At 45.3% G+C, this 17,233-nt stretch overlaps 1 protein-coding gene across 4 annotated transcripts in view; it reads left to right on the forward strand.

Annotated features, from left to right (window-relative positions):
- Positions 1-17,233, forward strand: part of RFX2 (regulatory factor X2) — a 94,963-nt gene that overhangs the window by 61,884 nt on the left and 15,846 nt on the right. For 3 of the 4 annotated variants that reach the window (XM_055546416.1, XM_055546422.1, XM_055546419.1), the window contains 2 exons: positions 11,679-11,753; positions 16,608-16,789. In XM_055546416.1, coding sequence (XP_055402391.1) covers positions 11,679-11,753; positions 16,608-16,789 — 257 coding nt within the window. The remainder of the gene's footprint in view (positions 1-11,678; positions 11,754-16,607; positions 16,790-17,233) is intronic. The other variant, XM_055546418.1, reaches the window with a different exon arrangement.

A 17,233-nucleotide genomic window follows, 5' to 3' on the forward strand; every position in this document is an offset into this window, starting at 1 on the left:
TGGTGCATTTGTTACAGTCACTGAGCCAATAGAACACCTTATTGTTATTAACTAAAGCCCCTGGTTGACATTAGGGCTTCCTCTTTGTGTTGTAGTTTCCATGGGTTTTGACGAACATCTAACAATGTCATCACTTTTGAATTTGGTTTTGCACATTTCTTTGCAAAGGGGGAAGCAGTGTCCCTTTGAAAGATCTACCTGAAATTTTTGTCTCTGTTCTGCTTTAAGTGACAAAATTAAAGAGTGCTACTGGAAATTCTGGCACTTATTCTAAAAAGTCTCAGTTAATTTTCCAGAGAAGTCATCATCCTGTTTAGAGTGACACAAACCCATTCATCATGTCAAAGGATACATGGGTCATCACTCAATAAAAGCCTCTTTCTAATTTCCTTCCTCTTTTCCTTGTGTTCTTGTTTTCTTTCATGGCTCTGTATGCAAATATCCACCCTGTGTGACCCCTGATTGGCCCCTGGTCCACAGATGGGACTTCTGATTGGTTAATAGTGTTGAGTGGGGGCTGGTTTCCAGGTCTTGGGGAGGTCATTGGGTCAATGAGGTCAATGACCATTTGGGGAGGCTGGCTGAAGGGCCTACAGGAAAGCTTTGTGCTCTTTTTGCAACTTTTTTGTTAAGTCTGGAGTTATTTTCAAACTAAAATTAAAAAAAAAAGTTTAATCGATGAATTAAGAAGTAGAACTATAATATTTTAAGTTCTAGGAACTACAAAAAGAGCTAAACATGTTAGCCTTTAAAAATGACTACTTAGACTTCCCTGGGGGTCCAGTGGCTAAGACTCTGCACTCCCAGTGCAGGGGGTCTGGGTTCCATCTCTGGTCAGGGAACTGAGATCCCACATGCCACAAGGCACGGCCAGATCCAGGCTTGAGATACAAGTTTGCTTCAATACTGGTCATTGCTGGCTCTTTGCAGGGGTGATCTTGGTCTGTCAGGTCATTTTAATGAGATTACTGTGTTATGGATGGAAAGACCATTTGGGTGGATGCTAATGAACTCAAAGGAGAAGTAACTTTTACCCTCCCTTAGAAGACATGAATCTAGTCCTTATGTCAGGCAAAATCTTGCCAGAATTAAACAGGAAAGGAAAGGAATTGTAAAAATTACGTGTGCATGTATGCTCAGGTGCTCAGTCATGTCTGACTCTGCCACCCCCTGGATTGTAGCCATCCAGGCTCCTCTGTCCATGGGATTGTCTAGGCAAAGAATACTGGAGTGGCTTGCCATTTCCTTCTCCAGGGATCTTCCTGGCCTGGGGATCGAGCCTGTGTCTCCTGCATTGGCAGGTGGATTCTTTACCACTGAGCCACCTGGGTAGTACTTGGAGAAGGGGACGACAGAGGATGAGATGGTTGGATGGCATCACTGACTTGATGGACATGGGTTTGGGTGAACTCCAGGAGTTGGTGATGGACAGGGAGGCATGGCGTGCTGTGGTTCATAGGGTCACAAAGAGTCGGACACGACTGAGCTGAACTGAACTGAAAACTTATCTGTGCTCTGCTATCACATTAAGTTCTTGAGACACTGTATCTTTGATCATAAGTCCTTAAGCATTGTCTCCCCACCTTTCTCCAGAGCCCCTAAAGCATGATATGTGTGTACCCTTTACCGCAGGCATTCTGCTAATAATTCTTGCAGTGGAAGCCAGTGAAATTAAATTGCCAAGGAAAAGGAATAAGGGCTGCTCTGCGCCCAATCAAAAATGAAAAATAAAGATGGAGGACTTCCCTGGTGGTCCAGTGGCTTACACTTTGCCTTCCAATGAGGGGGGTGCAGGTTCAACCCCTGGTTGGGGAGCTAAGATTCCACATGCCTTTCGGCCAAAATGACAAAACATAAAACAGAAGCAACATTGTAGCAAATTCAATAAAGACTTTAAAAAAACAAAAAGGTCCACATCAAAAAAAATAATCTTAAAAGAAATAAAGATAAAACTCCTGGTAAGTCAAGAAATATGTATGTGTGATGTATGTGTGTGTGTGTGTGTATATATATATATATATATATATATATATATATATATATATATATAACATGTATTGGAGAAGGCAATGGCACCCCACTCCAGTACTCTTGCCTGGAAAATCCCATGGACGGAGGAGCCTGGAAGGCTATAGTCCATGGGGTTGCTGAGGATCGGACACGACTGAGCAACTTCAATTTTACTTTTCACTTTGATGCATTGGAGAAGGAAATGGCAACCCACTCCAGTGTTCTTGCCTGGAGAATCCCAGTGACGGGGGAGCCTTGTAGGCTGCTGTCTATGGGGTCACACAGAGTCAGACACAACTGAAGTGACTTAGCAGCATAACATGTATACATATGTTATATATGTGTATTATATACATATACATAATATACATATACATACATATATACTTAATATTATATACATATACATAATATACATATAATATACATTTATAACACATATAATATATATATGTATAACATGCATCCATGTTATACATAATGCCAAGATGTAAAGTAATCCTCAAAAAGTTCAGAAAACAGAAATGATTTTAGGGAAAGCTGCCTAGCCCTGGGGTGGGAATGGGCACCTCTACGTCCATCCTTGGCTCTTCCTTTCATGTTAGACATGTGCAGGTACCACTTCGATAAAAAAAATTTTAATAATAAGAATTAAACTCCAGTGGAGTATAAAATTAATTTCCACTTTAAACACTAACTTTTCCAGCCCCTGAGAGGACTGAGCAAGCCTTTTGTACTTGTGCAATGAGAATCCCTGGGTCAGATTTGTAAGCAAGCCTCCCTCCCCACTAACCCCCACCCCCCACCCCCGCCACTAACCCCCGCGCCCCGACTTCAAGCTCCAGTGTGAGAGGCTCCTTTTCCAAGGACGCTGGCTGGTTGGGCGCTGCTCGGGGCTGGGAGGCGGCGCCGCAGCGCCCTCTGCTGGATGCACTGCGCCGTGCCTTACGTCCTAACCACGGCACCAACCTCTCCAACGAAGTTGGGGAACTAGGGAAGTTTTCCTGAACTTCATCACCTTCAGAAGGGTCCCCGATGTCTTAATTTTAAAATGCAGTGAACACCTTGGGAGGTTCCACTGTGAATCAAGTTAATTTAATGTATAATAGGATGACCTTATACAGCAAATGTTCATTTGTATTCTTTACCACAATACTCAGAACTCCACGCCTTTTGGCAGTCAGTCTTTTATATGTCTGGCACCCTCTCAGGTACTCCATGAGATCTCAATTGTTTTCATGGGCTTCCCTGATGCTCCAGTGGTTAAGAATCCACCTGCCAATGCAGGGGACACAGATTCGATCCCTGATCTGGGAAGATCCCACATGCCTGTGCGCCACAACTACTTACTGAGCCTGTACTCTAGAGCCCACAAGTCGAAACTGCTGAAGCCCGTGCACCTTAGAGCCTGTGCTCCGCAGTAAGAGAAGCCACTGCAGCGAGAGGCCCCGGAACCACAGCTAGCGAGGAGCTCTGCTGGCTCACTCGGTAAAGAGCCTGCCTTCAGTGCGGGAGACCTGCGTTCAGTCCCCAGGTTGGGAGGATCTCCTGGAGTAGCACATGGCAACCCACTCCAGCATTCTTGCCCGGAGAATCCCCGTGGACAGAGGAGCCTGGCAGGCTGCCGTCTATGAACGCATGAAGTGCTATTTTTCCTTGAAAGGATGACAGACAAATTATGATTATTCAGACCTGGAGATCTGGCCCGCATTTTCTCAAAAATGAACAGCTGTGAGCCTGACACATCCAGGGAAACAACTGACAGATTTTATTGCCAATACGTTCTACAAAAAAAAAAAAAAAAAAAAATTGAATTTTGGAAAACTGGTTGGTATCTTGCTGAAATGACTGGATGTTTTCGATATTGTATGATGAAATGTGTCAGTATTTGGAAGATCTGCAAACTTGGTGAACCAATATTTTCCAAGTGACCGGTGCACAGTGTTACAAAACCAGGCATGTGAGTAAAAAGATTCATTCAAATTGCAAGTGAGACTAAAGTTTTTTTTAATTATGTAGTTTTTATTGAGGTAAATTTCACAGAACATAAAAATGTGCCATTTTAATTATGTAAAAGGGCACAAACCAGTGGCATTTGGTACATTTTCACAATGTTGTGTAACCATTACCCTATCGAGTTCCAGAACATTCTCATCACCCTGTACCAGTTAGGAGTCACCCTCCCCCCCACCCCATTCCTTCCCCCTCCAGCCCCCTGGCAACTAAACTGATCTGCCTTCTGTCTCCATGGATTCACCTGTTCTGGACAAACGGAACGCCTCCCACGTGAACCCCTCCCACGTGGCCTCTTGTGTCTGGCCTCTGGCACTGAGCATCATATTTTCAAGGCTCAGCCACATTGTAACATGTGTCAGTGCTTCACTCCTCTGGGGGCATGAATAATATTCTCTTGTACATGTGGACCATCTCTTTTTTATCCATTCATCCGTGACTGACATTTGCATTTTTATGCTTTCTTGTCATTATGAATAACACTACTATGGACAAGTTTTTGTTAGAACACCTGTTTTCAATTATCTTGGGTCTAATGGCATTGCTGGGCCATGTGGCTTAACCGACTTTATGTTTAACAAATGTCTACCACAGTCGCTGAACCATTTTGCATTCCCACCAGCAATGGATAAGGGTTCCCAATTCCTCCCCATCCTTGCCAACACTTGTCATTAATATTTTTCTTATTTCTTTTACTAACCATCCTCGTGGGTATAAAGTGGTACCTCATTGTGGTTTGGTTTGTATTTCCCTAATGACTAATGAGGTTGAGCATCTTTTTATTTTTATTTTATTTTATTTTATTTTTAAACTTTACATAATTGTATTAGTTTTGCCAAATATAAAAATGAATCCGCCACAGGTATACATGTGTGCCCCACCCTGAACCCTCCTCCCTCCTCCCTCCCCATACCATCCCTCTGGGTCGTCCCAGTGCACTAGCCCCAAGCATCCAGTATCGTGCATCAAACCTGGACTGGCAACTCGTTTCATACATGATATTTTACATGTTTCAATTCCATTCTCCCAAATCATCCCACCCTCTCCCTCTCCCACAGAGTCCATAAGACTGTTCTATACATCAGTGTCTCTTTTGCTGTCTCGTACACAGGGTTATTGTTACCATCTTTCTAAATTCCATACATATGCGTTAGTATACTGTATTGGTGTTTTTCTTTCTGGCTTACTTCACTCTGTATAATAGGCTCCAGTTTCATCCACCTCATTAGAACTGATTCAAATGTATTCTTTTTAATGGCTGAGTAATACTCCATTGTGTATATGTACCACAGCTTTCTTATCCATTCATCTGCTGATGGACATCTAGGTTGCTTCCATGTCCTGGCTATTATAAACAGTGCTGCGATGAACATTGGGGTACTCGTGTCTCTTTCCCTTCTGGTTTCCTCAGTGTGTATGCCCAGCAGTGGGATTGCTGGATCACAAGGCAGTTCTATTTCCAGTCTTTTAAGGAATCTCCACACTGTTCTCCATAGTGGCTGTACTAGTTTGCATTCCCATCAACAGTATAAGAGGGTTCCCTTTTCTCCACACCCTCTCCAGCATTTATTACTTGTAGACTTTTGGATCGCAGCCATTCTGACTGGTGTGAAATGATACCTCATAGTGGTTTTGATTTGCATTTCTCTGATAATGAGTGATGCTGAGCATTCTTTCATGTGTTTGTTAGCCATCTGTATGTCTTCTTTGGAGAAATGTCTGTTTAGTTCTTTGGCCCATTTTTTGATTGGGTCATTTATTTTTCTGGAGTTGAGCTGTAGGAGTTGCTTGTATATTTTTGAGATTAGTTGTTTGTCAGTTGCTTCATTTGCTATTATCTTCTCCCATTCTGAAGGCTGTCTTTTCACCTTGCTAATAGTTTCCTTTGATGTGCAGAAGCTTTTAAGGTTAATTAGGTCCCATTTGTTTATTTTTGCTTTTATTTCCAATATTCTGGGAGGTGGGTCATAGAGGATCCTGCTGTGATGTATGTCAGAGAGTGTTTTGCCTATGTTCTCCTCTAGGAGTTTTATAGTTTCTGGTCTTACGTTTAGATCTTTAATCCATTTTAAGTTTATTTTTGTGTATGGTGTTAGAAAGTGTTCTAGTTTCATTCTTTTACAAGTGGTTGACCAGATTTCCCAGCACCACTTGTTAAAGAGATTGTCTTTAATCCATTGTTTATTCTTGCCTCCTTTGTCAAAGATAAGGTGTCCATAGGTGCGTGGGTTTATCTCTGGGCTTTCTATTTTGTTCCATTGATCTATATTTCTGTCTTCGTGCCAGTGCCATACTGTCTTGATAACTGGCTTTGTAGTAGAGCCTGAAGTCAGGTAGGTTGATTCCTCCAGTTCCATTCTTCTTTCTCAAGATTGCTTTGGCTATTCGAGGTTTTTTGTATTTCCATACAAATTGTGAAATTATTTGTTCTAGCTCTGTGAAGAATACTGTTGGTAGCTTGATAGGGATTGCATTGAATCTATAAATTGCTTTGGGTAGTATACTCATTTTCACTATATTGATTCTTCCAATCCATGAACATGGTATATTTCTCCATCTATTAGTGTCCTCTTTGATTTCTTTCACCAGTGTTTTATAGTTTTCTATATATAGGTCTTTAGTTTCTTTAGGTAGATATATTCCTAAGTATTTTATTCTTTCCGTTGCAATGGTGAATGGGATTGTTTCCTTAATTTCTCTTTCTGTTTTCTCATTATTAGTGTATAGGAAAGCAAGGGATTTCTGGGTGTTGATTTTATATCCTGCAACTTTACTATAGTCATTGATTAGTTCTAGTAATTTTCTGGTGGAATCTTTAGGGTTTTCTATGTAGAGGATCATGTCATCTGCAAACAGTGAGAGCTTTACTTCTTCTTTTCCAATTTGGATTCCTTTTATTTCTTTTTCTGCTCTGATTGTTGTGGCCAAAACTTCCAAAACTATGTTGAATAGTAATGGTGAAGGTGGGCACCCTTGTCTTGTTCCTGACTTTAGAGGAAATGCTTTCAATTTTTCACCATTGAGGATAATGTTTGCTGTGGGTTTGTCATATATAGCTTTTATTATGTTGAGGTATGTTCCTTCTATTCTTGCTTTCTGGAGAGTTTTTATCATAAATGGATGTTGAATTTTGCCAAAGGCTTTCTCTGCATCTATTGAGATAATCATATGGTTTTTATTTTTCAATTTGTTAATGTGGTGTATTACATTGATTGATTTGCAGATATTGAAGAATCCTTGCATCCCTGGGATAAAGCCCACTTGGTCATGGTGTATGATCTTTTTAATGTGTTGTTGGATTCTGATTGCTAGAATTTTGTTAAGGATTTTTGCATCTATGTTTATCAGTGATATTGGCCTGTAGTTTTCTTTTTTTGTGGGATCTTTGTCAGGTTTTGGTATTAGGGTGATGGTGGCCTCATAGAATGAGTTTGGAAGTTTACCATCCTCTGCAATTTTCTGGAAGAGTTTGAGCAGGATAGGTGTTAGCTCTTCTCTAAATCTTTGGTAGAATTCAGCTGTGAAACCGTCTGGACCTGGGCTTTTGTTTTCTGGGAGATTTTTGATTACAGTTTCAATTTCCGTGCTTGTGATGGGTCTGTTAAGATTTTCTATTTCTTCCTGGTCGAGTTTTGGAAAGTTGTACTTTTCTAAGAATTTGTCCATTTCTTCCATGTTGTCCATTTTATTGGCATATAATTGTTGATAGTAGTCTCTTATGATCCTTTGTATTTCTGTGTTGTCTGTTGTGATCTCTCCATTTTCATTTCTAATTTTATTGATTTGATTTTTCTCCCTTTGTTTCGTGATGAGCCTGGCTAATGGTTTGTCAATTTTATTTATCCTTTCAAAGAACCAGCTTTTGGTTTTGTTGATTTTTGCTATGGTCTCTTTTGTTTCTTTTGCATTTATTTCTGCTCTAATTTTAAAGATTTCTTTCCTTCTACTAACCCTGGTGTTCTTCATTTCTTCCTTTTCTAGTTGCTTTAGGTGTAGAGTTAGGTTATTTATTTGAAATCAAAAGCTTCTCAGACAAGCAAAAGCTGAGAGAATTCTGCACCACCAAACCAACTCTCCAACAAATACTTAAGGATATTCTCTAGACAGGAAACACAAAAACGGTGTATAAATTTGAACCCAAAACAATAAAATAAATGGCAATGGGATCATACTTATCAGTAATTACCTTAAACGTAAATGGGTTGAATGCCCCAACCAAAAGACAAAGACTGGCTGAATGGATACAAAAACAAGACCCCTACATATGTTGTCTACAGGAGACCCACCTCAAAACAGGGGACACATACAGACTGAAAGTGAAGGGCTGGAAAAAGATTTTCCATGCAAATAGGGACCAAAAGAAAGCAGGCGTAGCAATACTCATATCAGATAAAATAGACTTTAAAACAAAGGCTGTGAAAAGAGACAAAGACGGTCACTACATAATGATCAAAGGATCAATCCAAGAAGAAGATATAACAATTATAAATATATATGCACCCAACATGGGAGCACCGCAGTATGTAAGACAAATGCTAACAAGTATGAAAGGAGAAATTAACAATAACACAATAATAGTGGGAGACTTTAATACCCCACTCACACCTATGGATAGATCAACTAAACAGAAAATTAACAAGGAAACACAAACTTTAAATGACACAATAGACCAGTTAGACCTAATTGATATCTATAGGACATTTCATCCCAAAACAATGAATTTCACCTTTTTCTCAAGCGCACATGGAACCTTCTCCAGGATAGATCACATCCTGGGCCATAAAGCTAGCATTGGTAAATTCAAAAAAATAGAAATCATTCCAAGCATCTTTTCTGACCACAATGCAGTAAGATTAGATCTCAATTACAGGAGAAAAACTATTAAAAAATCCAACATATGGAGGCTGAACAACACGCTGCTGAATAACCAACAAATCACAGAAGAAATCAAAAAAGAAATCAAAATTTGCATAGAAACGAATGAAAATGAAAACACAACAACCCAAAACCTGTGGGACACGGTAAAAGCAGTCCTAAGGGGAAACTTCATAGCAATACAGGCACACCTCAAGAAACAAGAAAAAAGTCAAATAAATAACCTAACTCTACACCTAAAGCAACTAGAAAAGGAAGAAATGAGGTTGAGCATCTTTTTAATGTGCTTATTGGAGACATATCTATTCTAGACTTTTGCCCATTTTCTAATCAGGTCATTTTGTCATTTTGGTTTTGAGTTGTGAGAGTTCTTTATAGTATTCTGGATATAGGCCCTGATTAGAGATATGATTTGCAAATATGTTCCTCCATTCCGTGGGTTGTCTTTTCACTGTCTTGATAGTGTTCTTCGATGTACAAAAGTTTTTAATTTTGATGAAATCCAATTTATCTTTTTAAAAGTTTTTACCTTTTTTTAAATTTTACTTTTGGTGTCATATCTAAGAATCAATTCCCAAATCCAAGGCCATGGAAATAACCTTATTTTACATGATTACTTCTGGTTTTCCTCTAAGGGTTTTGCTGTTTTAGCTCTTACGTGCAGTTCTTTGGCCTATTTTGAATTGATTTTGGTATATGCTGTGAGGCGAGGTCCCTCTTCATTCCTTTGCACGAGGCTGTCTATTTATCCCACCACCATTTGTTGAAAAGTGTCTTCTTTCTCCACTGACTGGTCTGAACACCCTTGTTGAAAGTCAGTTGACCCCGGATGCATGGGTTTCTTTCTGGACTCTCAATCCCATCCCACTGTTCTCTGTGTCTGTCCTATGCTGGTACTGCACTGCTTTGGTTACTGACTTTGTAATCAGTTTTGAAATGAGGACTTGTGAGTCTTCCAACTTGGTACTTCTTTTTCAAGATTGTTTTGATACTTGGGGTCCCCTGCAATGCCATATGAATTTTAAGATCAGCTTATCCATTTGAGAAGGCACCTGGAAGCTGTGTAGAGAATTTTGATAGAGATTGCATTGCGCCTATAGATCAGTTAGGAGAGTATTACCCTCTTAATAGTAAGTCTTCCAGTCCATGAACATAGGATGTCTTTGTTCTTATCATCTTTAAGTTCTTGAAATGTTTCATAGCTTTTTCAGTGTACAATTATTTCACCTCCTTGGTGAAACATATTTTATTCTAGGTATTTTATTCTCTTTGATACTGTTTCAAATAGGACTGTTTTCCTCATTTCATTTTCATATTGTTCATTGTTTAAAATAATTGATTTTTGTATATGCATCTTGTATCTTGCAACTCTGGTGCTGATAGTTTTTTTTTTTTGTGGATCCTTCAGAACTTTCCATACTTAAGATCATGCTATCTGAAAACGGAGGTAGTTTTGCTTCTTCCTCTTCCATGTGGATGCCTTTTATTTCCTATTTATTTCCTATTTCCTTTTATTCCTATGGCCTTGGCTAGAACTTCCAGTACAATGTCAAATAGCAGTGGTGAGAATGGACATTCTCAGCCATGGTCAGAAGAGGCGGTGGGTGAAGCAGAAGCCCCTTGTTCCTGAACACGGCTCCAGGAACTGGTCCAAATGTACTTTCTGAATGTGCTAGGCCTGCTTTTTACAGAAGCATCTCTGTGGTCTTTGCCTCCCCTGGGTCCTGAAGGGTCATTTCTTCCAGCAGAGCTCACATTTGCATTTTCCATGAAAGAGTTGGGCTCAGGGGCTTCCCTGGTGGTCCAGTGATTAAGAGTCTACCTTGCAAGGCAGGGGACACCGGTTCAATCCCTGGTCCAGGAAGATCCCATATGCCTCGCGGCAACTAAGCCTATATACCAAAATTAGAGAGTAGCCCCTGCTCTCCGTAACTAGAGAAAGCCTGCACACAGTGACAAAGACCCAGTGCAACCAAAATTAAAATTAAAATAAATTAAAAAAAAAAAAAAGAGTTGGGCTCAGATGTGGTGGTTGCCACACATGACCAGGTGTCTCTTCCTTTGCACAGACCTGCTGTGGCCCCTCGGCCCTCACCTCTGAGAGGCCTGAGATTCTATCTCAGAAGCCCTCTCCCAGGAAGGGCCCCCTTGTAAGCGGCACATGACTACCCGCCACTCGGTCCCATCTCTGTCGCCCCAGGAACCTGTGCCCCTCAATGGCAGGGCTGGGGTCGTGGCCTCTTGGTGTTCTCCCAAAGCCTGCAGCCAGGAGACCCTGGGCATTGCAACATGACAGGCTGACCTGGAAACCAGCGCCACAATCTGTCCCCACCGTCAGTGGTCCTCTGAGTCTCCCAGGGCACGTGACGGGTGTGGGGAGCAGCAGCGTCAGAATTATGCTGACTTCGCTTAAACTTGAACTTACACAGCCACTAAGTCTTCCTGTTGTGCATGCTCACATCCAGACTTGTTAAAACTTGGCTGCCCATGTAGACGGGCCCGTGTAGACGGAAGGACCCCACCTGCTGCTGGTGTCTGACGGGCTCTGGGTGCCTTTGCATGTGATGAAGTAACACTCCGGGTCAAGGCTTCACTACCCCCTCACAATCCATCCCTCACCTAACCCACCCCCTGCCTGTGTCCAGCCTGGTTTCTATTCCATAGGCACGCGGATCTTTGTTTGGATATTAATACAAACAAATCTTGGCTGATGCTAACTATCTGATTTCCTTTTTTTTTTTTTTTCCATTTTCTTTTGTTTCTGCGCACATTTTCTTTAGCTTGAAATGGCGATTGAAAACCTCCAAAAAAGCGAAGGGATCACCTCTCACAAAAGCGGTTTACTCAACAGCCATGTAAGTGTGCGTCGACCTGCTGGTCTGCCCTGCTCTGCCTGTCACCTACATAGGCATTTTAAAATCAAACAGGGCGTTCCCTGGTGGCCATGACCACAGGTTCAATCCCTGATCCCAGAACTGAGATCTGGCAAGCTGTGTAATGAGGCCAAAAAAAGAAAACAATGAGTTGACACCTTTAAAGTGCCAAAAAGGGGAAGGGGGGAAGCCAACCTAGAATTCAGCAAAAATATCCTTCTACAGCGAAAGGAAATCAAGATAGACTCTTCCTTTGTGAGAGGAGAATAACAGTGCCTCCCTCCTGGTGGGACAGGGATTAAACTGCTTAGTGTACCTAACATCCTGCCCACCAGCCCTGGCAGAGGATAGCATTGTAATAAATTCATACTCAAACAAGCCACCACCAAAAAAATGACACCAGATTTTATGGGGGCTGCCATAAAGGTTCTTGGCTAATTCTGTGATTAGCTCTTAAAAAAAACAAAAAAAAAAAAAAACAAAAAACACTGGTAATTTGAAGGACTTCCCTGGCTGTCCAGTGGCTAAGGCTCCCAATACGTCATGGGTTCAATCCCTGGTCAGGGAAATAGATCTGACACAGTGTGGCCAAAAAAAAAAAAAAAAAGAAAGAAAGGTAATTTGAGAAAGGGCAAATCAACTAAATCCTACTGATTTTAGCTGCCTAAGACCCTTCTCTGATGGGAACACTGTGATCACAGGTTTCAGGCCAGGATGGCAAAAGTGGCTTTGCCTCCTACTGGTTTTTCGGGGCAGGATGGGGGCAGGAGGGGCTGACAGCGCAGAGGCTCAGCTTCCAGGGACAGTTGAGGAGGGAAAGCACCATTCTTCCCCAAACTCCTCCCTGTTCCCTTTACCTAAACTCTGAATTCAGCTTTAACATAACTGGAAATTGGTTCAGCATTCTGAAGAAGGGACAGGTGGCAGCAGTCAGAACGTGCTTTTGGCATCTTTTCTCAGGCACTTGACTTGAGATTGGACGTTCCTTGGAGAATTAAAACATCAAAGAGAAGAAATCCCCATTAGTCAAACCCGACCCCAAATGTGACCCCAGAAAGACTTTTATACTGGTTGAAGTTCAAAGTGAACTGTTCCGGCCGGCGGGGGTGAGGGGTGGTGTAGAAGCCCCACCCACTAGGGAAAGATCCAGAAGCTTCTGGATTTGTGGAGGGGCAGAGCACAGGCGTGGCCAGCGACTGCACCCTCAAGCTGAACCTCAGAGGAAAAGCAACCTTAGACTCCAAGCAGAGCGAGTAGAAAGTCGTCAGGACACAGTCTCCGCTCTGGGATCAGGGCTCTTCAGCTCTGGAGCGGACAGGGCAGCAGCGGCACCCCTTGCGAGCAGCGCTAGGAGAGGCACGAGGAAGCGTGGCCCGGGAGGGGGGCGTGGCCGCGGGAAATCTACAATGTCTACGCGAAACGCAGGCACAGCTGTCTTTGGCCGCAGGGCTGCCTCTGACTTTCTGACTCTTCTCCTCTGGAAGGTGGGCTTGCCTTGGTTGCTTCCCCCAAACTAGCATCCATTCCTGAGTTTAAACTCCGAGCAGGAAGAACCTCTCTGAGTCCGTTTTCTCCGTGCTGGCTTGTTGAGTCGTTTTCTTCCATCGGGAGCTTGAGAAGTAGGATCTGGGGCTGGGCAACTCAAAGAGGAGAGGAATAAGGTCTCTGGAAAGAGTGACCCTCGTGCGCTCACTGGTGGAAAACCTCTAGGAGGTTGTCTGGGCCGGGAGAACGAGGAGAGAGCTGGGGTGTGGCCTGGCGACCCGCGGCTGTGTGTCCTGCAGAGAGAGCCCTTCGTGGTCCTCCCGGACCATGCTCACTGGAGACAGTTGACATGGGCGCCACCGACCGCAGTCCCTATACCCGGGCAGACGAGCCTGGTGCGGGGCAGCGAGATGCCTGGACCCTGGGAAGGCTGGCCTGTGCTTTCTAGACCCATTCCGATGTCAGGGTCACCTGAGCTCCCCAAGCTGCCCTGGGGGCTCGGACAAGGCGGGGTGTGAAGGGAACTTCTAGCCTGGTGTGGGAGCCCCCGAGAGAGAAAGTAGGCCCCAAGGCATCTCTGAAACGGGGAGGAGTGGTAATTTGGCGGCAGGAAACGAAGAACAGCTGTTTTGGAGGAAGGAGGCTCTGGGGATGGAGACACCATAGCCCGCCAGGGTGTCTGCGGCCTCTGGGTGCATCCACACTAGCCAGGCACACACCACCCCCCAGGGCTGCCCCTCTGCTGTCCCCCGATCTGTCTGGAGAAGGCCCCCGTCGTGGGTCCCTGCAGAAGTGACCTTGGCCTACTGCATAATCTACCATTCCTCCCCTGGGAGAAGGACCTGCTTTTAGGTGAATCATTCAGATTATATGACTTTGTTTTTTTAATCAAGAAACACATATCTTAAAAAATGATTTAGCCTTCAGTAGTGGCACCGTGCGGAGAAGGCAATGGCACCCCACTCCAGTACTCTTGCCTGGAAAATCCCATGGACGGAGGGGCCTGGTGGGCTGCAGTCCATGGGGTCGCTAAGAGCCTGACACGACTGAGCGACTTCACTTTCACTTTTCACTTTCATGCATTGGAGGAGGAAATGGCAACCCACTCCAGTGTTCTTGCCTGGAGAATCCCAGGGACGGGGGAGCCTGGTGGGCTGCCGTCTAGGGGGTCGCACAGAGTCGGACACGACTGAAGCGACTTAGCAGCAGCAGTGGCACCGTGACAGAGCCATGCCCTGCAGTCTGGGGTGGGGCTGGGCTGGAACTGGCAGCTCTGGGGGCTGGTCCTCTGCCCAGAAGCTGCTGCAGATCATGTGACAAATGCTTCCAGTGGTGATCGAGGTTGGACTGCTGTGTTTTGGAGTCTCTGAAACCCCCTCGCTGCTCCCCTCAGCTGCATCCTCAAGTGTCCAAGGTGCCTTCCTGCCTGGAGGAGTAGCACCACGCAGGTATTAAGGGCTGGACCCCAAACCCCACCCCAAGCCCACAACTCCCTCACCTCCTGCCATCTTCCCAGCTCACCTAGGACAGCGAGGTCCTGCTGGGGGCTCTACCTTGCCTTCCCACCTCCTGCTGCAGCCACACCCAATGCTCCAGGAGTGCACCTTCAGAACCACCCAGAATCAGACTACTTCTCCCACCCCTCCCACTATGGCCACAGCCTCTCACCCCACCCCCAGCCCCCAAATCTCCCTGACACTGTAGCAGCCACCTGCTAGCCAGCTCTTGCTCAGCTTCCAGGCCCTTCTCATGGCAGCTGCCAGAGTGGTCCTGCTAAAAACCTGGATCAGGCCCCTCCCTTCCTACACGCACAGACCTCCAGGGCTCCCACCTCCTTGGAGTAAAAACCCGAGGCCTCCCCGTGGCCCAGAAGGCCCTGCACGACCTGCCCCATCCCCTTCCTGCCCTCCCTTTCTCCCTCTCTCCCCCTTACTCACTCTGCTTCAGCCACATGGACCTCCCTACTGTTCCTCCAACACACCAGGCACAGTCGTGCCCCAGGGCCTTTGCATATGCTGTACCCTCTGCATGGGACACCTTCCCTCAACTCACTCCCTCAGCTCCTCCCCACTGCCCCATCCCTGGAGCTCCCAGCTCCCTCTCTTGGATTTGCCTCATAACAGCACCAGCTCTCATTCTGGGCATTTTACTTATTTTTTGTGGGTCAATCCTCCAGCGAGAATGAGCAGTGGATAGATGGACAGATGCAAAGCTGAATTATATGAACAGAGTGAGGGTGGCTCAGGAGCCACAGTCAGGAGCGTTTGCTCCCAAGAGTGGAAAAAATACCCTGAAGGACAGAGGCGCTGGGTGGGTGGGCAAGTCTGGTCATCGAGCCCCCCCCATTTATATGTTAGAAGCACATGTGTTCAGGGGTCCTGTGCCACCAGGGAGCCCAGAGCCAGCGGGGGTGTTGGGTTCTGTGGCTTCCCTCATTAAAAAAGGGATTTGACCGTATCATCAAGAAGAGTGCAATCCGGACAGATCACAAGTGTGGCTAAAAATGTACTCTTTCCTAGAAAAGATTCCCTTTATTTTATTTGCTACTGACATAGAAATCATGCAAATATCGGCAGAGAAAATAGTGCAGAATCACCCAGAACCAAAAGGTGATCCTGTCACCCTCTCACTGTGCTTGCATGAAGGTGCTGGGACCCCAGCGGTGGCTTCGCCGTGGGTGAGGCAGAGCTGTGTAGGGAGGAAACTGGGCCTCCTGGTCGTGTAGTGTCGCTGACGAGTGATGCTCAGCAGGTGGGGATGACGCCAGGTCGTGGCATCCGACAGTGCGGCTGCATAGACCCCGCGGTGCTTGCTCAGGCAGCAGGTGAGGCTCTGCCTTCACGGAGCCTGTAGACCGTCCCCCAACCTGAGCACAAATCTTGGCCATTTGTCTTCCTCTTTCTCTCTCTCGTTCTCTCTCTCTCTCTGGGTTGTGAGTACAGGGACACCAGTGATGTTCCCTTACCCTGGGCGCCATGCTGACGGACCGTCGAGCTCGCCTTCATCCGTCTTTCTCTTGGCATCAGATGATCTCTGTCCCCATGGGTTTAGGAAACGTTTGGTGTGCGGGACCTGGGGGGCTTTCAGTGATGATGAAGACAGACCCTAAGGTCTCCATCTTGTTCAGGTTTTTATAAATTAAGACAGGGAACCTGAAAGTCTGGCTAGAAATGGAGGGAATAAACAAATGAGTAAACAGAAGCTACTGATTAATGCGTGTGCCCAGGTCTCTTGACCCCGAATTGGTGACAGTAGCCGTGAGTCTCCCAGTCATGTTCGAGGTGGGCCAGCATGTGACGTGTGATGGTCCCGGTGGGTCCACGTCAGCATCAGGCATGTCTTCTCCATCAGCTGCAGTGGCTCCTGGATAATTACGAGACCGCGGAGGGCGTGAGTCTCCCCAGAAGTTCACTCTACAACCACTACCTGAGGCACTGTCAGGAGCACAAGCTGGACCCAGTGAACGCTGCCTCCTTTGGGAAGCTAATCCGCTCCGTGTTCATGGGCCTGCGGACACGGCGGCTGGGCACCAGGTGGGTCCCTGGGGGAGGCTGGCAGCCCCTGACCTGCCTGCCCACCCCCTTCCCTTACCCAGACACCCAGCTTTCAGAGAATGCAAGACACCCTCCTCTCCACACCTCCTGATGTCCACAGCTCCAGGTGCCCCTGGACTTGGTCTGAATGGGCAGCAGCCAGACCACCCTTAGTGGGGAGTGGCAGTGGTCTCTCATCTCCTGGAGACAGGACACAGGCTTCCCCTCAGCTCTCTCTGTTCATTTGAAATTTTTCATGGTAACCAACTTTTTAAACAGCAGCCTCCAGGTTGTCTAGCAGAGTGGGATTCACCATGTCTTGATGCTTTTTGCTGAGCCTGGACTGGCCCACTGAGGGCTGCCCTTGGGTGACAGCACCCAGGGACTGTCATGAACAGGAAACTTACCCCACAAGAGCAATCAGGTCCTCCTGCTAGAAAAAGA

The sequence above is a fragment of the Bubalus kerabau genome, chromosome 1 (assembly GCF_029407905.1).
Source record: "Bubalus kerabau isolate K-KA32 ecotype Philippines breed swamp buffalo chromosome 1, PCC_UOA_SB_1v2, whole genome shotgun sequence".
Classification (NCBI taxonomy): domain Eukaryota; kingdom Metazoa; phylum Chordata; class Mammalia; order Artiodactyla; family Bovidae; genus Bubalus; species Bubalus kerabau.